Below are 24409 nucleotides of genomic sequence, written 5' to 3' on the forward strand. Positions count from 1 at the left end.
ATTTCTCTTTTAACTAAAAGTAGTTGGATCTCCCCTTACCTCGGGCTTCATGCCCTTTCTGCTCAGTACTGACATTGTATTTTGAGGCACAATCTTTAATCTCCATATTTCCAATCCTGGGCACACATTTTCAAAAAAAAATCACAGATTCTCAGAAGGTACTAGAAGTGGTAGGAAGATATTTTTTGGATGTTCTCAAATCCCCACCTAATAACAGAACTATCAGATAGCAAAACCAAAAACCCAGACATTTGTAACAAAACTTGGTGTCAACAAATGTTGACAAGGCTGTGGAGTGAATCAGAACTCTCGTGCCTTGCTGGTAAGAATATAAAATGGTAAAAGTTGGCACCTGGAAAAGTTCTGTGGTTTCTTAAAAAGTTAAATACACACCTGCCACACGACCCAGCCATTCCACTCCTAGGCATTTACCCCAAAGAAACAAAAGCACAAAGACTAGTACATAAATGTTCACGGCAGCTTTGTTTGCTTTATTTTTCAGTTAGAAATTAAAAACAATCCATGTCGGTCAACAGGTGAATAAAATGTGGTACATTGGTGGTTTCACAGGTAAACACATAAGTCATGTCAAATATATGCACTTTATTGTCTGTCAATCACACCTCAAAAAAGCTGTTTCTGAAAGCAAGGGGGTACAATAACAACTTTTAAAAATCAAAAAGAAAGAGAGATAAAAGAGATTTGAAAGTAGCAAATACTGAAGAGAGGTCAATTAGATTTCAACATACACATAACAGGGGTTCCCAAAGAAGAAAACAGAGGCAAAAACACTATAAACCACAATTCAAAAAAACCTTCCTGAAATAACAGATTTGAAAACACGCACAGGAAGAGCATACTATACACCTGAAAATACTGACGTGGGACAACCAACACAAGACACATTCCAATAAAATTACTGACTGAAGAGAAAAAGAAAACGATCCTTTACGCATCTAAGCAAAAAGAGCACGACTTACAAGGGAAAGAAAATAAGATTCATTAGGCTTTCCATACAGCACTTTATGCTGGAAGAAAACAATAAAACATTTAGGATATTCAAAGAAATAAAATCTGAGCCAAGGATTACATATCCAGCAAAACTAAATTCAACATATGGGAACTCAGAGAATACTGTTCCCCAAATGACACTGACCTAAAGATTGGTTATGAGAATTTAATACATAGAAATAAGACTGAGGGCAAAAGTTAGCGATTTTATTATGTAATGACTGACAATGTAGATATAGTACTGTTTTCATTATTATAACTAAAGGTATGGTATTGTATTATATTGAAATTCTGCATGTTAAAGTGGAATGAAATGAGCGAGTGATTATGGGATATTCTGTTTCATCATCCCGTGTCTTGAGAACCAGAATTCTCAGTGTAGAAGGAGACACAGACATAATAATAGGAGAGATTAAGTAAAAACCCTGGAATCCTGAATTTGTACTGCGAATATCAATATGAGCTCAGAAAATATCTTTAACTGTACATGTGCAAAAGTATGTGCATGTTTTGTTTTAATAGCTTTGTCCAACGAAAAGTCCTAGAAACAATGATCATTGCTGCAGCAATGAGCATCCCAGATTATGGATTTGAAATACCATTTCCACCAGCTTCTTGTAGAAATAGTGGTTCCAGTTCTGAGCAGGAGATGTAAAAGCAGGGCCTAGAGCACCTGGGCATGTCAGACTGCCGCTGACAGCAATGACTGTGTGTGCGGTCTGTGCAGGTACACTGTATACATGCATATCAAAAGAAACCCAAGAGCCAACGTGAACAGGGTCCCTCTCACAGGCCAAAGAAGGGACAATTTGAGTTCAATAAAGATAAAAATTGCAACGGATTGAAACCCATCAAAATTGCTTAAGTCCATAAGTTCTTGGTATATATAAAACACTTTCATTGCTCACCTTCTAAGGATGACAGAGAACTAATTCATTATCTTGACACTGTGTATAAAAGCAAGGAACCAAGCATTTATCCTGCCTTTCCTCCTTGGGCTGTACTGCTGCGTAACCAAATAGTACATGAAAGGAAGCATCTTTCTTAAAAACCATTCCAACCAATAAATGCCATCCAAGTGACAGAATTAGAATATCACCATTGTGTAGCCCCAAATAGTGAATGGATCTGGGCAGAGCGTCAGCAGCTGTCACCATCACAAAGGACTCCTGACAAGAGCACCTAACCACCCATTGTCTTGTCAAAGAAATCAAAGCTGAGTCTGCCCCCGCCTCTGATCCAGCTGCCAATTTGCAGGAAACACGGAGTACAGAGGAGCATGCGGAACTGCAACTGAGAAGGCCAGCAGCAAAGCCAGACTGTGGGAACCCACAAGACAAAGGGCCCAGGTTCCCCAGCAGATAAACTGTGAGGAAGGCGATGGATGGAGGGGAACTGCAAATTAAGAGACTTATGACTCAAGAAATATCAAGTTTTTTAAAAAAGTGGACAAAACTAAACCGCCATAAAGAAATGCAAGGAAGTAATTTCTACAAAACTCAGGCTTACTTTTGGGGCTAGGGGAAGGCTGTGATTGGAGAGGCCCTGGTAGAGTCTTCTGGAGTGTCTTGCAAAGTACAGTAGTCCCCCTTATCCGCAGGGGATATGCTCTAAGACCTCCAGTGATGCTGAAACTGTGGATGGCACCGAACCTTATACATACAGTTTTTCCTGAATATACATACATACTTATGATAAAGTTTAATTTATACATTAGGCACAGATTAGCAACAACTAATAATTAAATAGAACAGTTGTAACAATATTCTATAATAAAATTATGTGAATGCGGTTTCTCTCTCTTAAAATACCTTATCGTACTGTTCTCACCCTTCTTTTTGTGACAGCATGAGGTGATAAAATGCCCACGAGATGAGATGAGGTGAGGTGAAGGATGCAGGCTTTATGACGTAGCATCAGGCTGCCACTGACCTTCTGACCATACATCAAAAGGAGATCGTCTGCTTTGGGTGATCCTGGATCTTCAAGCCACGACTATGTCGATGGTTGGATGTCAGGAGCAGATGATGGCAGTCACTAACAGGCAGGCAGCATACACAGTGTGGACACACTAGACAAAGGGAAGATTCACGCCCTAGGCAGGGTATAGCGGGACGAAGACTTCATCATGCTACTTGGAACGGTGTGCAATTTAAAATCTGTGAATTGTTTAGTTCTGGAATTTTCCATCTAATATTCTCAGACCATGGCAACTGAAACCATAGAAAGCACAACTGCAGATAAAGGGGGATTACTGAAATTTTCTTACTGAGGTGGTGGTAAGAATATTCACCTTACAATAATAATAATTCAGTAAACTATACATTTTTTGCCATTTTTTGTGTTTTTATTTTATGATATAAAGATTTAAAAACAAATGATGAGGGGCTGGCCAGTTAGCTCAGTTGGTGAGAGCAGATTCAGATCCCCATACTGGCCAGCTGCCAAAATAAAAACAAAAGCAATAAATAAAGAGAGAAAAATAAGTAAATGAATGATTGTGTCAAACCTCTTAAATTGGCATAGCGTTAACAAAAAGAGCCAAAGAAATTTTTAAAAGATTTATTTATGCTTCTTAGTCTTTAAAGGTTATCACTGTTCCTATGCAGACGTCTAGTAGCCGGGGCCAGCTGTGTGCAAGCGGGCAGGTGGGGCCAAGACCCAGCTCGCACTCTCCCTGCTGAGCTGTGTGCCCTGGCCTGGGCTGTGATTTCCTCTAATGTTCACAAGGCACAAGTCAACTTCAGAAGCAGAAGTCTCAATCCTGCATATAGGACAATAAGCTCTTTCAGAATACTTCTAGACTTCTTGTCTGCATCTTTTAACAATGTTTTATTGATTCTTTATTAAAATCAAAGTTCTAGCACTCTGGGCCAGACTACAATAAAACAAACAAGCACAATATCAAGCCCAATAAGCATGATGCTGAAATCTCACGATTCTCAAATCTCAAAGGTGTTCAATCTATTACACATTTAACCACTTTTTATCAAACCATATCAGAGAACCCCACTACACCTTCCTGATTCAGTGTGAGAGCTGAATCATCATCATTATCTACTGCAGTGGTCCACCCCGTAGTCTTATTTTCCACACCAGAAAGCGAAAGGAACAAAACAGTGACTGGCTCAAGTTTTCCCAAGTATTAAAATTACTTCAGTCTTCAGGTTGTTTAGCTCCTTGTCTTGCTAATCTATCAGCTTCTTCATTGCCTATAAATCCCGAATGACCAGGAACATGCATCTGTTAAAATAAATTTTTCATTTTATTTTTCCTACTTTTTACATAAGCAACACATGCTATATTCTCATTATTAGGAAACAGAACTCTTCAGAGTAGACTGAGTATGCCAAAGCTCACCTTCACAGCTCCTCTTTCCCAGCATAATTCTGAACAGCACAACACATATCCCTTTCTCAAAATTTGTTTTTTGTGTTTATTCTTTTCTAAAAATTTTTAAATTTTATTTTTACTCCCCCCAATATATATTCTCAATGCATTTATGCAGTAAATATATTTACAAAAGTTCCATTTTGTTTCTCTGCAGATTGGATTGTACTGTCAGATTGCTTCCTCCCCATTGAGCAATGGGACATGGCAACCTTCCGGGCCAAGTGCACGTACGTGCGATGGATGGACAGACATGCATGCAACATGCACACACTTTCTCCTCTGCAAGTGCTGTTAGGAAGAATGGGTGCACTGACTGAAGCACCGTTCACATTTATGTTGTTGAAGCAAATTTACATGTCAGGTAACCAAACTTATCAGGCCTTCCAGAAAGCAGAACAAAGTAGGGTTGAGACAATGGTCACAGTTTAACTTGCTCTGTATTATTTGAAAACATTTTTTAATAAAAATTATCTATTATAAAAAAGACACTTCTGTTTTGGAAAAAGTCATGTTATAAGTCCTTATCATACAACTTTACAAAATACGTTATAAATTAGTTTTATGTAACATTATGGCTGATTCCAAAGAAACTAATGGGTTTACTTAGATCCGAGTTGAATACCGATGAGGTGTGCCTGGGCTAGGCACTACTACGCATTACTAAAGCATGTAAGGAGTGCAGGACACCCCTCACACCACACTGACTGTGTGTTATACCTCATAATACTCTCATTCAGACATTACTCATATGATGACCAAAACAATCAAACGTGTTCTAATATACATTATGATATAATTTCATGGAAATTGTTAATTTAACTTATGTCATTAAGTCACTTACACAAATGATTAGTCTCTAGTTAATTCGGATGACAGATAGGAGCATTTTAAGCAACACTCACCCACTGAATGTCCATGCCGTGGGTGAGCTCATCCAGCTCCACGAAGTCCTCTTTGTTCATCACATCTTTCCCAGAACTTGTCCTCCATCCATTTTTCTTCCACCCTTGCACCCAGTTAGTTATTCCTGGAAGAACACACTCACTGCTGACCGGTGTCAGTGTCCTGGTTTATTTCACCCTCCCTCCTGTATTCTGAGTCACCATCCTGGACTCTTCACTTCCTTAGTCGGCCTTAGCTGCTGTGGCCTTGGCACAGCCTGGAATAGTCCTGTCTCTTCCGTTGCCTCTAACTTGAACTCGACCTACAGCTCTCAGCTCCAGATGTCACTTCCTCCGGGAAGCCTTCCCGGACTCACACATGCTCCCCCACTGCCCACATGCTCCTATACATGGCATTTCCCACAGAAGCAGTTAGCCACTATCCTAAGTTACTGAGGTATGTGGGGACTCGAAGTGCCACAAGAGCTGGGACTCCACCTCCTCACTTGTTCCTTCACACCTGACAGACCAGGTGTCATCCCCGTTGCCATCTGTGTCCTGCCCTGTTATTATACCTCCTACCGGCGAGAGAAATACCTTTTCTCATCGTTTCCCTTCATAGGTACTGGAAAATCATTACAAGACATAAAGTGTGAAGACTTACCATTTATGGTAAACATACTGTCCGTATACAGAACCAATTTATTGATGTTCTGAGCCTTTGCTTGTTCAATGGCTTTGCAGGCTGCCTTGAAAACAAGTTGATAGTCATGCTATACGAAGTGTTAAAAATGACTTTAAAATTGAAACATTTCTTCTTTTTCTGCACTGTGATGATTATATTCGCAGTATGAAATAATGCTACACATACAATTCTTTTTATACTCCTATTTAAAATAAGTTTTCAGAATTCCTCTAGAAAATTCCTATCTTTAAGAATTGTTACTAACCTCAAAGTTTCTTCTGGACTTTGAATATCTTATATATTTAGACAGTAAAAAAACAAACAAAACAGGAAACTAGTTTGTAAGTTCATAGTCAATGCTAAAGAAAAATAAACTTAAATATATCTGATAACTTACATGAATTTCTGCTCTTTGGTTTGTCTGGCGCCCAGGAAGTCTAATGCCTACATTTCTGTTTCAAAACAGTACAAAAGAAAATAAAATTATGAAGTGATTCCTCTTAGTGGATAAAACAGTAAGTATGTATTCATATTTGAAATATAAAAGTATCATGTAAAAACAGCCTTTAAAAAATCAAACCAACGATACTAACACTTTATTGAAAGACGCCATGGTATGGTACTATAGAAGGAACACCAGACCAGAAGTCAAAAGCTAGGTTGAATTTCTGAACCTGAAAGCTATTAACGTGTTGTCTTGGGTGAGTGCGAGACCCTGGACACTCAGTGCCACCCACACTTCCCCTCTCCCAGGGGTTTGAGCTAAAATGAGATGTGAAAGTGAAAGAACTTTGTAAACTGTAAAGCTCAACAGAAACATAAAGTGGTATTACCATGGAAACAATGTACCTGAAGCCTGCCTCACGGTGCTGATGGCACTTGTAAACACTGGAGCATACAGCTCTGAACTGGTGTACAGCAACTTGATGGGAGTCAAACCCTGCTTCCAGCCAAATTTCAGAGCTGTCAGCTACTATTCAGGTTCTTTAACATCCAGGTGCTAGTTGTATTTGAATGATGGCACTTCACATCACCTTGACTTTGTGCCTATTAAATGTCAGGGGCACCTCTAAGTCATGTCTCCTCAGAAGATTCAAGTGACATGATAGCTTCCAAGTCTGGTGGCCTGCCCCATGCATCCCTGCCAAGGCCACCTCCCAGCATGCCAGGCAACTCTTCAGTGAAGGAGCAGTGAGGTCACTTTGGTGTAAATGCTTATGAGTGAAACAGAAAGACTCAAGACATAGGGCTAGGAAAGTAATGCCGGGGTGCCTGACGTCCTCAAGAACAAAGCCAGTCAGTGTCAGCCAAGTCCAAGCTCTGTTCTGCTGTCCCCTGCCAAAACTGTTTATTTGGCAGGTTTTCCAAATAATCAACCAGTAAGCAGATCCCGACTCATCTTTTCACAAGCTGCGGTATATGATTCAGTAAATCTGGAGTTTAAAAAACTCAGCTTGCTTTGTGTACTTACAGAGGATGGCCTGGTCCCCAGTAAACGCCAATTCCTGCTCGTGCCCTCCTCCGCCCATTACTGGAGCAGCAGCCATCAGTGTAGACAATGACAAAGTCTCCTGTGAGAGAGAAACAGTAAACTGGCAGGACTGGCGCTACTAAAAGCTAAAATTCACATCAAAAATTTACTAAAGTTGAGTGAGTTAGCATTTTAAACCAAGAGGGTATTTTACAATGCTGAAGAAATTTTCTAAGAAAACACGATCAATTACTTATACAAGGGTACTTCAACAAGTTCATGGAAAGACTCATATCATCTTTAAATTCTAGTTTCTCATGAACTTGTAACCCAATGCTAAGGGGTCAAAGGCCAAAGATGCTCTCTCTCTCTCTATCCCAGGGTCACCTTCACTTTCAGGAAGTTGTTCTTCCACAGAGGCAAGCAGTGCCTGGGTATGATGATGACCTTGCTGGCCAAAGGTCAAGTCAATGACAAATGCTGGTCTAATTATTTTGTTAGCATATTTGCAACTAGCAAAATGTGGTCTATCTCTGCTTCTTTCCATCAAGAGATGGAGGGTTTCAACATGCCAAGGCTGTAAAGAACAAGGTGAAAGAGGACTGGTGGGAGGCCACTCTCAGGCCACTGGTGGCCAAGAGAACACTTCCAGCAGAGCAGGGGGAGTAGAAGTCAGGCTGCAAAGTGTTAAAGAGCAGGGGTGTGGGCAACACGCGCATGAGGCGTTTGTCAAGAGGACAGTGAACCGGGCCCAGCAGAGGCAAAGGGGAAGGAGGCACGCTGAAGGGATGGGACACACGCTCAGCAGGAGTGGAGCTGGGAGTCTTTCAGAACATGGGTGTTGGGAAGCCTCCTTAATCAGCTGTAACTTATCAACACAACTACAACTTATCAACACAACTACAAACTTCCTCCCAGCCACTGAATTCTGTCTCGACTGCGAGCACCCATCACGTCAGGCACTGTGTTAGGGGCTACGGTGCTTCAAGCAGCTGTTAGCACACTGGAAATGGCTCATTGCCCTGTTACTCCCCAAACATTGGCTTCGATTCCTACTGGTAAATAACCAAATCAAGGATACTTTTTTTTTTTTAAACATAACTGCAAAACTGATCTACCGCTTGAAAAAACATTTTCTACCAGTTTCCCAAGAATTAAATTATAAAATGACTTCTACAGGAAAACTTAGAAACTACAAATACACTGATTTATGCAAAAACAAAAAACAAAAGAAAAGGTACTTATTTCTATTTTCCATTCATACATGTGAAAGAAAAAAAGGAGACATATATACCACAAGTGACTAAACACACACAACTGATTCCTGGAGGTAAAAGCAGAGAAAAAGGTCATTACTATCTTGCTTTTCAAGATAAGGCAGCAGCTCCTTAATTTTATAAAGATTGGTCATAAAAGGTTAAAATGCTAATGCCAGTGATTATAAAAAGCAGCTCTGTCTAGGGCCTTATTTGAAGAAGCTGAAATCTTTGTATTTTCTTTATCTTAGTGACCTAAAATAGTACATGCATAGAGAATACCGGTATTTGAAAAGATTACAATGTTTTTTTATTGGTAGTGTATATAATGATTTTCCTAAGAATATCCAAAGTTTCACAGTTCTGTACCACTTCATCCATTATAAAATAGTGACTGCAGCAATTTCTAAATAACCTTTGCAGATAAGATGATAAACATCAGCGAAAATTTCCCCATTAAGAAAGTAGGGAAAGTTTTTAACATACAGATCTATTTTCATGATTGTTATAATGAAAATAAAAAACCCAAGAAAGATGTACCCATATAAGAAAACGTGTCTTTGCCAACTGAAGGCGCTGACTCTGTGTTCTGTTTCACACGCTTTGCACAGGGCTCCGTGCTTTCATCGCTGTCTCCACCTGGGGGCTCACGGAGGGACTTGCGGGCTTTTACTTGTGATTCTTGCACATGTTTGTTCTTTTGCCCTGAAAGACAGAGTCTACTCATGAGCCACAAACAACAAACATAACATGAAATGTTATGTGAGAATCAAGAAATCTGGTAAGTTGCTTCATGTCACTAAATCAGACTTAAACACCTACGTGTGTGGCCCTACAAAGACAGACTTAGTCCACACCATCTCAGACTTTGACGTCTTGTGAAATAATTCTAAATTTCTCAAGATAAGTCTCATAAGGGCAATGTGAATACAACAGCAAGCCTTCTGTTGAAAACAGAACCTGGTTTTGATGGACATGACAGAGATACCACAGGTTCTTGACCCTTCAGGGATCACAGACAGTTTGAAAATCTGAGGGGCTCCTTCCCCAGGAAAAACAAGGAGAAAATTCTGTATATAAGATCAGTGGTATCCATGGTTCAGACCCCTCCTTGCTGCAAATACTACAATTATATGGACACCAAGTTGAGAAACTCCGGGAAGGCTAAGAGGGCACAGGTAGGTCTAGCTTAAATAAACAGATAATGGGACACGTTAAGAAAGAGAAATAGAAATCAAAGGAGAAGAGATTGGATCCTTTTGGGGAATCAGCACTGTTGCAGTTTTTCTTCAGTGTGGCTTCAAGGCTAATCCCAAAGGCATTCTCAAACATTATCTCAGAGTTATCTCACTCACTCTTTTATATTACGGCAGCTGAAAGAGAAGAATTAGGCCATGATTCAAAAAACCAGTTTCAATGTGAGTGCTACCTTTTATCAGCTGTGAACTTGGTCACTGACTTAAACCCTTTAGGATTCTGTAAAATAAGGAACTGAACTGGACGATCTGAACCAACTCTTCCTACATGATCATCTTCTGAAGTGGGAATGGGAAACAGAAAGATCAACTAATTCTATCTGCAAAATACTGTTAACCAAACACTATAGAATTCACTTTTAGCTCTAAATTCGTAAATCAGGGATGGAAAAACGGGGCATAACATTTACCGAGTGCCTACTAGATAAGAACAAGACAAAATTTCCAGCCTAGTGTAGCTTCTCAACTCACACCTCTTGGGAGAGTGCTGAGGTAGACTGGGCAAAACCTGAGAAAAACCAGTACGCCACGCACAGCACTGTCTGGCATTTCCACTCCACCGTACTTTGTGTTACTTTATATTTACCTCAAAAACTTCTACGTACTCTACAGAAGGAAACTAAAAAACACAGGCACAGGTTAAAGTACAATTTTGTAGGATTTTATTTTTTTTAAGTAGTACGGATTTAAAAAAAAATTTTTTTAAAAGATGACCGGTAAGGGGATCTTAACCCTTGACTTGGTGTTGTCAGCACCACGCTCTCCCAAGTGAGTTAACTGGCCAACCCTATACAGGGATCTGAACCCACGGCCTTGGTGCTACCAACACCACACTCTCCCAAGTGAGCCACGGGCCAGCCCAGTAAAAAGGATTTTTATTGTCAAAACAAGACATCATAACAGAAGACATAAATAAACTGTTCTGATAATTTTAGATTCCAGTCTCTCTATGGAAAGGCCAGTTGCTTACATAGACAGGATACTATACAAACGAAAAAGCAGCAGGTATTTGAGACAGGGTTCGAGACACTGACCATGCACACAGTGAGGAGAAATAAAAAGGCAGTCTCCCTATTTCCCTTCTTCAGTCAGGTATGCCCTGAATAAAGGTGTGAAGCTCATTTTGGTGAAAAATGCTTTTATGTAGAAAAATTTTCAATTCTTTCACCTGTCCCTGAAAAAAGTTACAAGCCACGACTTGAATGAGGGAATCAAAATAAGGTGACATTAGTTTCCCGTGAACCTCAAGACTATAATCTTACTGTAGTTACCAACCTCCATACTTCAACAAGTCAGTAGACTGAATTTACTCCCTTAGGAAATTTCCAATCGAACTGAAATTAAATTAATCTCATTTAAAGTACAAAGAAGGATATGAAAGACAATGTTTGTTCTGTGACGTCCCTCCAACATCACTGGCCCAAGAGGTATCACATGAAGAATGGGCTTCAGAACAAAGTGATCTATTAGATCTACCAAAAAGCCAGGAAACTCCAGTTTCAGCCTAGAAAGGGGTGTCCCGGCCGAGTACGGCTTTTAACTGTACCCAGATCTCAAACAGATCTGAAGTTGTCCTAACTGACAAAGGCTGGAGTGCAGCACTGGCAGTTAACAGGGCCAGAGTTGTCTAAACTAGTCAGTGAGCACCTCAATGCCATAATTTGTCAGTGCTCACATTGACAGTGGTAAAAGAATTAAGAAGCTTGAGTTTTGGAAAAGCACAAACATTATTTACCTAATAAGCAATGAACAAAGTTCTTGTCTGGGGTAAATGATACAAAAATAGATCATGAGGTTCCCACACATCACCGCTAAAATTATCTGGTCTAACTTTAAACCAGTACAAAATGGCTTCTTCCACACAAGGACAAGCTTTGCACTAATGTTTCTCAAAGAACAATTATGTCTCTAGCTCTAGCCTCAGTTTAAGAGACTTCTGAAAAATACGCCTTTCCAGTGTCAAGAGCCAAGGTAAAAGGGGAGTGGGGTGCAAGAAGCCCTCTATCCAGAGTCCCTGGAACAGAAAGAGCCCTAGAAGCCAGAGGGTGTGAGCACATTCAAGTCACAGGGTTTGAGCTTATGGGCCCATGGCGGTTGTTTCTTCCCTCCATCACTGGCTTGTCCATCTGGGCAGCTTGAATGTTTCTGGATCTTTAGCCATTTGGGTGGCCTGGGCACTGACTAGTTCTACTGGAGTAGGCTTCTGGGCTCCTCTGTAGGCCTGGGTGGCAAAACCTCCTGAATTGTACTTCTGGAGGGATCTTGGTCTAAAAAAGCTCCATTTATCTGACAGATTTCTGTCCTTATCCCCACTTCCAGGATCCATGTTGCTAGGATTTGGGCCAGGCAAGGCTGTGGAAGAACCAGAAGTGAACCAGCCTCTGGCCTTCTACTTAGGGTAAGAATGCAGGGTGCTGCTCAGGGTGGATTGGGCTGATGGAGGCTGCTCCTCTTCTTCTGTTATCTCTCCACTCTGGAGCTTAGTCTGTGGAGTGCTTCTGCCACTTGAAAGTCCTTGGTCTCCTCAGGGGTAAGGCCCTTCTGGGGTGTGTCACCAGCGTCTCTCAGCCCTGCCTATTGCTCAAAACTCAGAATGGTTTCCTGGGTCTGTTTTGTGATCAGAGAATTCATGATAGCATGGGTGGCTCTAGCCTTCACCACCAGGACCTCATCCATACTGTCAATGGCTGATGACAGGGTTATGGCAGGGGAGGACACTGGGCTCTCCTTCCTCCAATATGGCAAGGTACTGATATTCACGCTCTGGAATCAGTGGTTACCAGGGCATGCTGCCCACATCCAATGGAGTAGTCATGGGTGAAGGGTCCTTGAGGGCAGCATCATAGCTGAATGCCGGGTGATACATCCCGAAAGGCAGGGACAGCTTGCCTAGAACACCACTAGGCTCAAGAACAGGTATTTCTGGTCGTCTTGAAGCCATTGAAAGAAAGACGGATCCAGGTGCTTTTTCCGTATAGAATTCAGAGCTGAGTCCCTGACACTGCAGAGAAATGATGTGACGACCTTGACGACAGATGTTAATGAGGAGCATTGCCCAGCTGCTGCTAATCAGTGAACCTTCCCAGGAAGAGTCCACCCAGAGGTTCAGTTTTCCCACTGCCACAGAGCTGCCCGTGGCCCAAATTCCAGTACTAAAGAGGCTCCAAGGACCCACGTCTTCTGAGAGGCTGTAGCGCAGTCGGGACCCAAGCCATGGTGAGAGTGGCGGTGACACCAAAGGTCCCCAGCACTGACTAGGGAGCACGGGCTGCTGGGCCAGCTAGCAGTCTTGGTGATAAAGCCTCTTAATATTGATATGATATTGATATAAATATTGGTTTTATTTAGTGTAACAGAGAAAGTTAAACTGGACTAAAAGTTTTTAAAGAACTCTTTGAAGGAAAACCATCGTTGTCAGATAATTTTTACTTCACAAAATTGTGGTTTTTCTGAGTGACCTTAAATCAGCTTATATAAACCATAATAGCTAGCAGATAGTTCAATAATTCCAAAATAAGGATAAATGTAATATTATGAGACAGAAAAACTGAAAAATGGGCTAATACTTTTGCTTTGATACAGTTCCTGAACACTGAAGATGTTAAATTCCAATTTATAAACATAAGTCACTAAGAGGTCTCTGTAAACTTTTAAGAACGTAGATTCATAAAGAACTAGCTTGCCTTAAGATTTAGAGTACTTCATAAACAGAAATACATTTATATTGAAGAACTGAGATATGAACAAATCACCAATTGATTAAAAACAAAAAATCTGTGAAAAAAAAAAAATTAAGAACCCAACAAAGAAGATAAGAGCCATACTTTCAAACTTGTTTTCTGTCCCAAACTGATTTCTCCATCGGGGTAGAAAATGTAACTCACATCGGAAACTCCTTTAAAAGCTGCTGGGGAGACAAAGGGTGAAGCAGGTGCCTGAGTGAGTGTCTCCCCTGCTTTGGAAACTAGCCCTTCAAGGGTGATTCCGAGAATGACCTGCCTCTCCCTGGATTCTGCTTTGTCCAGAACTGTTATGGCATCCCAAAGGAGCAGTTGTTTGTTGTTTGAGCATCTCAGTGGGCTCTAGAGAGACTGTTCAAGAGAAGCTGATTAAAACTACGTTCTGCTCATCTTAATCCATTGTAGTAAAAAAGTTTATGTTAATGAAAAATCATTTCCTAAAGGTAGGTTCAGATATATTTTTTAAATCTTGTGCTCATCTTATCTGAGTCCTGCATGTCAGAGCCCTGAATATCTGATGTCCCTTATATTAGGGTTTAAACTTCAAATAACTACACACGAAATTGGAATTCGAATTGTGTGACTCTATCTGAAATAAAAGGAACCACACTCATCCCTTTAAAACTGTGACCCATTCAGTCCAACAACAGTACAAATACTTTTTTAGAAGACAAGGAATCATGGCATAGTGAGGGCACTGAACGGAACAGGAAATCTGAGTCCTGGCTTGTCTCTAATGCTGTTACTGACATGAACTACTATTCTCAACTGCTTTTAGGCCACTTCCTAATTTGTAAAATGGAAAAATGGAAGCAATCACAGTATCTTCTCGATATGCCTAGAGGATGGCTATACAGATCAAATGACATCTGGTATATAAAATTTTGAATAGGTTAAAATGTCACACTGATGTGAGAGGTGATTACCTTCTGAACTGTCAGGACTCACAGAGTTCCTAACAAAGGCCCAGGCCTCATCTTCTGTAGCAAACTTCTTAAATCTGGCAGCAGGAAACCGGTCCACCTGTACTCTGCATTCATTCCTGGAAAAAACATGCAACGTTATTTCCTTTCTTCCCACTCTTTAACTTATGCCCTTTTTAATTGATTAAGATTCTTTTCTTAAGTTGGGAATTGTGTGAAAATGGATGGGCTGTCAATTCCTGGGGGGCAAAGGGTAACATCTTTCAGTTCATAGTTTTATCTTGCACATCAGACCCTACACCCTCTGTTCTGTTATAGCTAACCAGACTGTAAACCAGCACCATATGGCTTTCCTCAAACTCAAAGCATACTAAAATTCTGGGGTCTCTGAAAAAAAGTTCTATTAATCATATCACTACAGTTGAAAGGTCAACTTCTGAGATGTTTCTTTCTCAATACTATAGCTGCCCTGCATAAGGAAACACGTGTACACACACACAGATGATAAATCTTGATATCACGTAGTGAGAAGAGTCCTGGTCGTGGAGTCAGAACTGGGCTCAAGTCCTACCTCTGTCACTTACTTGCCCTATGAATTTCAAAACTACAATAACTCCCCTAAGAATGAGAATAACCCCATCCACCTCCAAGGATAGTTACAGGGATCCAATCGCAAACACTAATTTATCAGAATGGTCTTTAAAAACACAGGAAAGACTAGGTTAGGTACTGAGCTCCAGCTCCAATTTAGCAGGTGCGGAAAAGCTTTCGGTGACGCTAGTTGGTACTGATGACGTGTTACCTTTGGGGAACTCTCTAACTTCAACAAACACGAAGGCTTGAACAGAGGTCCCTACGCGAGGGTGGCATCTTTTTCTTTTTTTTTTTTGGTGGCTGGCGGGTACGGGGCTCCGACCCTTGACCTCGGTGTCACCACACCGCGCTCTAACCGAGTGAGCCAACCGGCCACCCAGAGAACGCGGCCTTCCTGACACGGCAAACGAAACCTCGGCGGAGTCCAGCCTCCCGGGCCCGGGCCGCTGGCAGGCGCCTCGACGCGGGCGGCCCACTCACCAGGTGAGGAAGACCCCGGTCCTGCGGCCCCTCCTCACGGCGTAGAACATCCTGAGCCTGAAAGGGCCGCAGCCGCAGCGCACGGCGGCCAAGGCGACTCCGTGGGCCACGCACAAGAGCCGCCTCATCGCTCACTCCCCGGGCCGGGAAGCATCTCGGCTCCGGGTCCCACGCCTGGCGATGGCAGCGGCGCCCCACTCGCACTTCCGGCGGCGGCGGCGCGGGGAGATGACGCGAGCCTGGGCGGGGCCGTGGCGAGGGGCGGGGCCGTGGCGGGCTGGGGCGAGGAGAGAGCGATAGAGAACACATTCTGGGCTCGGGAGTGGGGCTGGCGGGCTCTGGCTTAAACCCTGGACTGTGGTGTCGTCAGCACCATGCTCTAACCAAGTGTGCCAACTATCTAGGCCTGGGACAACGCTTTCCAAACAGGTGTTAACCCCTGAAGTAACCAGAAGAAGGGATCTTAAGAGATTATTGCAAAGTTTTCCAAAGTGGTTGCACCACTTTTCACTTTGGGGCAGCAAACTTTAAGAAGAGTCGACAGAACCATTCTCTCCATAACTGAGTTTTGTTGGAGGTTTAAATTTGTGTCAATGGACGTCAGTGGAGTCTCGCTGTGGTCTTCATTCACATTTCCTGATCCCCAGGAACAAGGGGCTTTTCCTCAAATTCTGTCCCTCACCTGTGTTTCCTCCGTGACGTGCCTGTTCAGCAGGTCACCAAGTGATGATGTTGCTGCTGGTCCAGGAACCACACTTTGAGAACCACTGCCAATACAAAAATATTCACCTGTTAGTCCATTTCTGTGTATCTATAACAATACTGAGAGCAGAAGTTTATTTGGCTTATGATTCTGGGAGAGCCGCATCTGGTGCCAGCCTCAGGCTGCTTCTACTCATGGCAGAAAACGGCAGGCCAACCCACGGGTACAAGCAGATCACATGGCAAGAGAAGCGGGGGGAGGTGCCAGGGTCCTTTGAACAACTAGCCCTTGCAGGGACTAATAGAGCAAGAACTCACTCACTACCTGGGGCATTAATCTATTCATGAGGGATCTGCCCCCATAACCCAAACTACTCCCACCATCGCCCAGTTGGGGATCAGATTTTGACATGAGCTTGGGGGGGACAATATATGCAAAGTCTATCATCTATATTTCCGAATAAAACTTTTAAGTTTCGTTTTTGACCTTTAAGTCCTTGGCATTACCCCTCAGAGGTAATGGATATTCGTATACCCTATGACCTCACCCTCCTACTCCCAGCGTATACACAAGAGAAACTCGGGACATGGACAGTGTGAGAGTGTTGTGCACAATACGTTCCTAGTAACAGTGTTCACAGCGGCAGAAATGTGGAAATAATCAACATGCCCATCAATGGAAATGGATTAATCAACTGTACCATTGTCACCCAATATAAGGTTATACAACATTCAAAATGATTGAACCTTGTTGACACACAAGATGGATGAATCTTAGCAACATAATATTAAGTGAATAAAGCAAGCCCCCAAAGAAAAAATATCACGTCCTTTTCATAAATCTAACAACGACTAAAAAAAATACTCTTTGAGTTTACATATAGATGCGCTAAATATAAAGGAAAAGAAGAGAAGGATGAACTCGATTCATATAATGGTCACCTCAGGCTGTCTTCTGTGAAGCCAGGCATATACGAGACTTGCAAAATGTGAGACAGTGCCACTCTTCTCTTTCGAGAATATATGTATGTTTTTTAATATGGCAAACAATGCATAAGAATATATTTAAATAAAATATTTGTTATTTATGTTAACCTGTTAACTTGTATGGGTTTATTATTTTTAATGAATCAATAATTAAGTTTTTAATTCTCCACTTTATCTTTATATGGTAAACATTGATAGACATAACCCAGATAAATAAAATTTCTTCAAAGTCTTCATAATTTTTAAAAGCATAAAGCGTCCCAAGACCAAAATCTTGAGAACTGCTGACTTAGAAAATAATTACAAAGCAACATAGGAACACATGTAAAATAACATATTCAAACTATGTGCTTATAACTCCAATTTACATTTCCCTGCAAATTATACCATTTAATATCATGTTTCTGAAAAACACTTTAGGATTTCCTAAAATAAGCAATTTTGATAGATAACTCCCTGAAACCATCCCCTACTTCAGAGAGAATGTGTTTAGCACAGTGCAGCGTACAGAAGATACCGCTAAACCACTTTTTATACAGCCCTAGTGACCATTCATTTATTTGTACTGTGTCCCAGGCACTGTGCTAAGTACTGTACACACACAGCCATTTATTAATCCTCATAATGTAACACTCATATTACCCTATTTACAGCTGCGAATGCTGAAATTTAGAGAGAACAAGTAACTTGCACATGACGTGAAGACAAGAAGTAATACAGCCAAGGCCTCAAACCTGACTCCAAAGCTCGTTCTCACAAACCTAAGTCATGGTTCTCAGAACATCACCTGGGAACTTGTCAGAAACGGGAATTCCGCGCCCCACCCGAGACCTACAGAATTAGAAACTCTGGGGGGTGGGGCCACCATTTGTACTTCATCATTCCTCCCAGCGACCAAGTTTGAGACCTCTGTGTTCAGTGGTAATCCTCCCACTTGCAGCCAGCCGAGCTTCCGTGTTTCTGGTATTGTTTGCTTCACACAACAACCCTGTTGGGTCAACAGGGCAGTTATTATAATGTTTATTTAATAGATGAAGACGCTGAGGCTCAAGGAGGTTTTATGACTTGCCCAAAAGTCATCTAGATGGTTTTGGAACTGAAACCCCCGATCGCAAATCTTCTGGCTCTTAATCTGAAGCTGGGACCAGCACCAATGAGGAATCTGGGAGCAGTAAGGTCAGAACAGTAGCTCATGTCTTCATTTTGCTGCTTTTAATCAAGGATGAGAGGAGAACACCAGAGCAGGGTTACACCTCAGTGGGGTCTGGCCCACTGCAGAGGAGCCCATGCTCACTCCGACGGCAGCTGATGAGGTTCCGTTGCATCTCCTACAAGCCATTCATGGTGTACTAGGATTAACTAGTATGGTTGGGGACCTTGACCACCCACACCTGAGAGCCAGTCATCACCCAGAGGAGTTAAACCCATACAGAACCCAGATGCAGGGTTGTTTGCAGTAAGCATCCACTTCCTAGTCTTAGCTCCTCACCTTCCATTCATTTCCCCACAGCTCCACACCTCCATGCCCCCACACCCACCTCCCACCACGACACCAAAGGCTGAGATGTGGTGGGAGCTTTGTCCTGGTGCAGGCAATGTGGGGGACCTCATCTGTAGAGCAAGTGTAAACAATGACAGAACCTGACCAAAAGTCAGATCACTTTGTATAATCTCCAAGCACCGGCAATTGTAAACACTGTCACTGATGAATTCTCCGAGAAAAAACTCTCGTTGGTCTAAGCAACTGGCTGTGGTTACTGCTGAGTTTTAGTTTATATACATATAAACTTCCCATTTTTGTTGCTGATTTTAGTAAACATTATGTTTTACATGGAAGTTAATTCCAAGACCTCCCAGCTATACAATTGGTTCCGACACGTGTGCATTCGGCTACAAGAAGTTCTTTTGGTTCAGAAGCATGTTGCTTGCTTCAGGCACAGTTCGATGCAACTCCTGGGGTACCATGACCTCCCGCATTTAAGCAGTGGCCATGGTATCACCAGGATTGTAAAGACAAAGAGAAAGGACTTGCATTACTTCATTTTATGTGATCACTGTGTTTAAAATTTAAAACAGTGAAACACAGCAGTGAGAACTACAAGGCGAAATATTTTTGTTAAAGTGCAGATTTTAGGGCTGTCCAATTAGCTCAGCTGGTTAACCACAGTCTTATAACACTAAGGTCAAAGGTTTGGCTCCCCATACTGGCCAGCTACCAAAAAGAAAAGTGCAGATTTTAGCTTACACATTAAATATTTTACCGAATTTGAATAATATCTTTAAAATAGAAGTGTATTCTTTATTTTTTCCAGATTATTAAAATAACCTTTATTTTTAAAAAGCTAATATGTGCATTACAGGAAACTGAAAAACCCAAGAAGCTAAGAACAAAGTCACCCACAATCACAAGCCGTTAGTTTGGCGTGTACTTCTAGATCGTCTGTGTGTATATGCAACATCCAACTTTATGTGACTGAGATTGTACAGTATGTGTCATGCATTTTCACACATTATGAATATTTACTAATTCAAAATCCCAAAGCTATATGAGTATTTTGATAATCAAGTATACACTACAACAACTCAATCTGTTAAGAAAAAAATGTAATCCTGACTTTCTTGGGGTACTCTTCTTCATAAATGTAATTGTTGGTTTTAAAACTGAAGAATGAATTAAGAAAACAATGATTACTACTGACTATTACATGATCACGACTGAAAATACTTCTGTTGAGTGGAGAAGGGCATCAGTCCACTCAGCGGTCAAACGCACTTGGAATGTCACTGTCCCCCTCTGTCCTCTCATACACACTCCCACAGGTTTCTACTGTGAACAGGACAGTGAGGGCAAAAGTGTGATACCTGGTGCTCTTTTCGGTAAGTCTGTGTCTAGTGGCTCGCCCTTTCCAGAGCTCAGCTTCATCACTGGCAAAACGCTGCAGCCACGGAGCTGCGTGGAGGTCAGGCAGCGTCCTGGCACCAACACCTGGAGAGCCGGACGAGGGTGGGCATGTTACCAGATGCAGGTCCAGCTGCCCGCCTCCTTGAGAAGGAAAGAAAAAAATTCAGCAGTCAAATGGTTGGTGTTAGAAAAACAGATGTATTCAACTGAAGGAGATGGTAGGCTAACTCCACCTCAAAGACTCAGATTTACTGAAGGGTTTTTAAAGTGGGGTTGAGGGAACGGAATGTGGGAGGTGAAAAGCAGGAGAGCAGGAGATGTGAGTTAGGAGGGGTCCATTTCTATGGGTCAGGTACAAGGTCCTGCCATGGCCTCTCTGGTTCCTGTTCTCATCTTCGCTGTTATCTCAGGACCTTGCAAGATTTTGATTTGCGTCGTTGTGCGTGGCTGGTGCCCAAGGTCAGCTTCAGTCACTTGGCCTTGATCATTTCCCAAAACTCTACAAGTCTCAAAGAAAGATCAGTTAGCTTTGCAAAGTACTGATTAGCTTCTCGGCCTTGTTTGCCTACTTAGCGAGCAAGATAAGTAAGTCAGGGGATGGGAAGCAAGACTGGAGAGAAAAAAGTATCTTTAAAATCGTCCCCCCCTCTGCAGCCTGGGCAGCTTTAGGTCCCAGCGTGGCTTCAGTCCTGCTCCCTCCGACAGGCAGGTGTGTGTGAGTGAGTGAGCCTTCAGGTGGTCCCCTCCCGCTCACCTGTCCTGGAGCTGCAAAGTTCACGCGCGTTGACCTCAAATTCCAGCACTACAGCTGACTCTTTACGGTTCAGCTGTTAAATCTGGCGAGCTGCTTAGTCTGTCCTCTCCTGTGAAGAGAAGAGATAATGACACCGTGCATGGTAGCCGTGATGCTAAGATAATGTGGGACATGCCACTGACATGGATGAGAAGTGCGTCTCCAGGGTCACGCTCATTCCCTTCATCCTGCACATATTTCACGAACATGAGTAGAAAGAAGGACGTTGCTTTCTATGAAACATATTGAAGATGAGCTAACTGTCAGTTTATGAGGAAAATCAAAAGCATAAATATTTCCATATTTTAAATATTAATATTTGAGCGATTTTCTTTCGTCCACCTGGCAGGTCGCTGATGTCGTGTGCTGTTACATAGGGAAAGGGGCCTTGAAGCTTCACAGAGCAAGCCAGTGACCTCGCCGCGATTAAGCACGTGCTCACCAGAATCTTCCCTTCATTGCAGGCTCTCACACTCAGCTCACTTACGTTGGCCGGTGGATAATAGTCATGCTAAAGGAAGCCCTGCCAGCTGTAAGTGGAGGGAGAGAGAGAACCTTCTGTTAAATTCAATCCATCAGTTCTTGATCGAACAGAAAGGTCCACAAATTCATCTTACGTGCAAGGACTCATTGGTCACTCTCCTTTTGTCATTGTATTATTAACATTAGGATTTGCCTGAGAAGAGTGCCCTTGAGACCTGTGGGCTCTCTCACCCGTCTGACCTCTAGGCTTTCTGCATCACAGATGCTGAGATTATAGATTCCCAGCACAGGCTCCTCTTCAACAGGTATTTTTACACAATATAGAAGTAGTATTTTTTTTTTTTTATGTGCAAAATTAAATTTTATTTTATTTATTTATTTTTTTTTAAATTTTATTTTGTCGATATACATTGTAGCTGATTATTGCTCCCCATCACCAAAACCTCCCTCCCTTCTCCCTCCCCCCCTCCACCCCAACAATGTCCTTTCTGTTTGCTTGTCGTATCAACTTCAAATAATTGTGGTTGTTATATCTTCTTCCCCCCCCCCCCCGGTTTGTGTGTGTGTGTGTGTATGTGTGTGTGAATTTATATATTAATTTTTAGCTCCCTCCAATAAGTGAGAACATGTGGTATTTCTCTTTCTGTGCCTGACTCGTTTCACTTAATATAATTCTCTCAAGGTCCATCCATGTTGTTGCAAATGGCAGTATTTCATTCGTTTTTATAGCTGAGTAGTATTCCATTGTGTAGATGTACCACATTTTCCGTATCCACTCATCTGATGATGGGCATTTGGGCTGGTTCCAACTCTTGGCTATTGTAAAGAGTGCTGCGATGAACATTGGGGAACAGGTATACCTTCGACTTGATGATTTCCATTCCTCTGGGTATATTCCCAACAGTGGGATGGCTGGGTCGTATGGTAGATCTATTTGCAATTGTTTAAGGAACCTCTATGCCATTTTCCATAGAGGCTGCACCATTTTGCAGTCCCACCAACAATGTATGAGAGTTCCTTTTTCTCTGCAGCCTCGCCAGCATTTATCGTTCATAGTCTTTTGGATTTTAGCCATCCTAACTGGGGTTAGATGGTATCTCAATGTGGTTTTGATTTGCATTTCCCGGATGCTGAGTGATGTTGAGCAAGTAGTATTTTTTTTTAAGAGGTTAACATGTCCTGGCTCTTTAACTCCCACCCCTCCCCCCAACGTTGGCTGTATTCAATCCCGGACAAAGTACCCAGAGTCTCTTGGTCTCTCCAGGATGAAACTGCAAGTACTGTAACTGGCTTCTTCCACACTAAGAGAAATCTTAGTTCCTTGATACTACATCTACTGTAATTCCTCACTGCATCTATCTGGTTCCTTGCTACTCAAAGGGTGGTCCCCAGACCAGTGTCATCAGCATCACCTGGGAGCTAATTACAAATGTAAAATATTGGGCCTGCCATAGACTCAATGTTCATGTCCCACTCAAAACGCATGTTAAATCCTAACCGCAAAGTGATGGCATTTGGAGGTGAGACCTTTGAGATCAGTGCCATAGCAGAGAAGTGGGAGAGCTCTCTCACCCCTTCTGCCACATGAGGACACAGCAAAAAGAATGTGTGAACCAGGAAATGGGCCCTCACCAGACACTGAATCAGCCACCACCTTGTCCATGGACTTCCAGCCTCCAGAACTGTGGGAAATGAATTTCTGTGGTTTATGAGCCACCAGTCTATGGCAGGTTTGTCACAGCAGCCTAAAGAGCTCCAGCCCAGAACTTTTGAACCAGTATCTGCATTTTACCATGATCCCAGGTGATTTGTAGTCTGCACATTGAAGTTAGAGAAACACTTATTCTTAAACTTAGATATCATTTAACCAGTGGGTCTAATTCCCTCATTAATAGAAGATTAAATCGAGAATTGAAAATATTAGATGACTTGGTTCAGTAATCGTTGTTTGTTCTATGAAAGTAATGTTCAGTTCTGTCCATGTTAGAATGTGAAAAAAATAAATTGAAAAAATCATTGCTTTTTTCTGGTGGATGGCTGGTACAGGGATCTGAATGAACCCTTGACCTTTGTGTTATCAGCACCTTGTTCTCCTTAGTGAGCTAACTGGCCATCCCTAAATTTTTTTTTTTTTTTAAATTCAGAGATATCAGGATCTCAAGAATCATTTGTTTGGAAAAGTGTCCTATAAACAGATAATTTTTAAAAATCTGTGGTGGAGGGCAGGAAAACTCAGTTGAAAAATGGTCAAAAGTTATGAATAGAAAGTTCACAAAAAATCTCACTTATAAGTGTGAGCCAAAATAGTGAACATATAAATAAAAGAAAGAAAGATACAACATTCACAATAATACATTGAAATTTCAAAAGGAGAACTGAAGTTACTAGAAGTGGGAAGGGAGGGCGGGAGGAATTGGTAAAGGGCCACGAATAGCAATGACAGTGTTTATTATTGAATATAATAATTGTTCTGATTATTTGGATTTGAGCATCACATGTTGCTCACGAGTACTGATATTCAACTCTGTATCCCACAGATATGTACATTCAACTGTTACAATAAAAAATTAAATAAAAACTTTAAAAATTGTGTATTTAAAAAAAAGTTCGCAAAAAAGATATATAAAGGTATAGAATGGCCCTTAAACACATGAAACACATGAAAAGGTGTCAACTAGAGAATGCAAATTAAAACTACACTGGTCCTATTTTTCACCTGTCAAACTGACAAAAATCACACAGCGTGTCAACACATTCTTTCGGTGATGCTGTGGGGAAACAGGGATTTTCATATAACGCACAGCCCTTTTCCAGGGGAATGCAGCCACGTGTGACAAAATTAGGTGTACCTT

At 41.8% G+C, this 24409-nt stretch overlaps 1 protein-coding gene and 1 pseudogene across 1 annotated transcript; both read right to left on the reverse strand.

Annotated features, from left to right (window-relative positions):
* Positions 1–464: 464 nt before the first annotated feature.
* On the reverse strand, positions 465–15892 carry RNASEH1 (ribonuclease H1). Its single transcript, XM_063078369.1, has 9 exons — positions 15691–15892; positions 14620–14735; positions 9238–9402; positions 7442–7541; positions 6368–6422; positions 5950–6034; positions 5307–5431; positions 4167–4254; positions 465–3775 (listed from the first exon to the last, which is right to left on the reverse strand). Exons 1-8 carry the CDS (start codon positions 15816–15818, stop codon positions 4168–4170), a joined length of 861 nt encoding a protein of 286 aa, XP_062934439.1. The 5' UTR covers positions 15819–15892; the 3' UTR covers positions 465–3775; position 4167.
* LOC134363443 (putative monooxygenase p33MONOX) lies at positions 11985–12894 on the reverse strand (annotated as a pseudogene).
* Positions 15893–24409: the final 8517 nt, after the last annotated feature.

This window comes from Cynocephalus volans, chromosome 14 (genome assembly GCF_027409185.1).
Source record: "Cynocephalus volans isolate mCynVol1 chromosome 14, mCynVol1.pri, whole genome shotgun sequence".
NCBI lineage: Eukaryota > Metazoa > Chordata > Mammalia > Dermoptera > Cynocephalidae > Cynocephalus > Cynocephalus volans.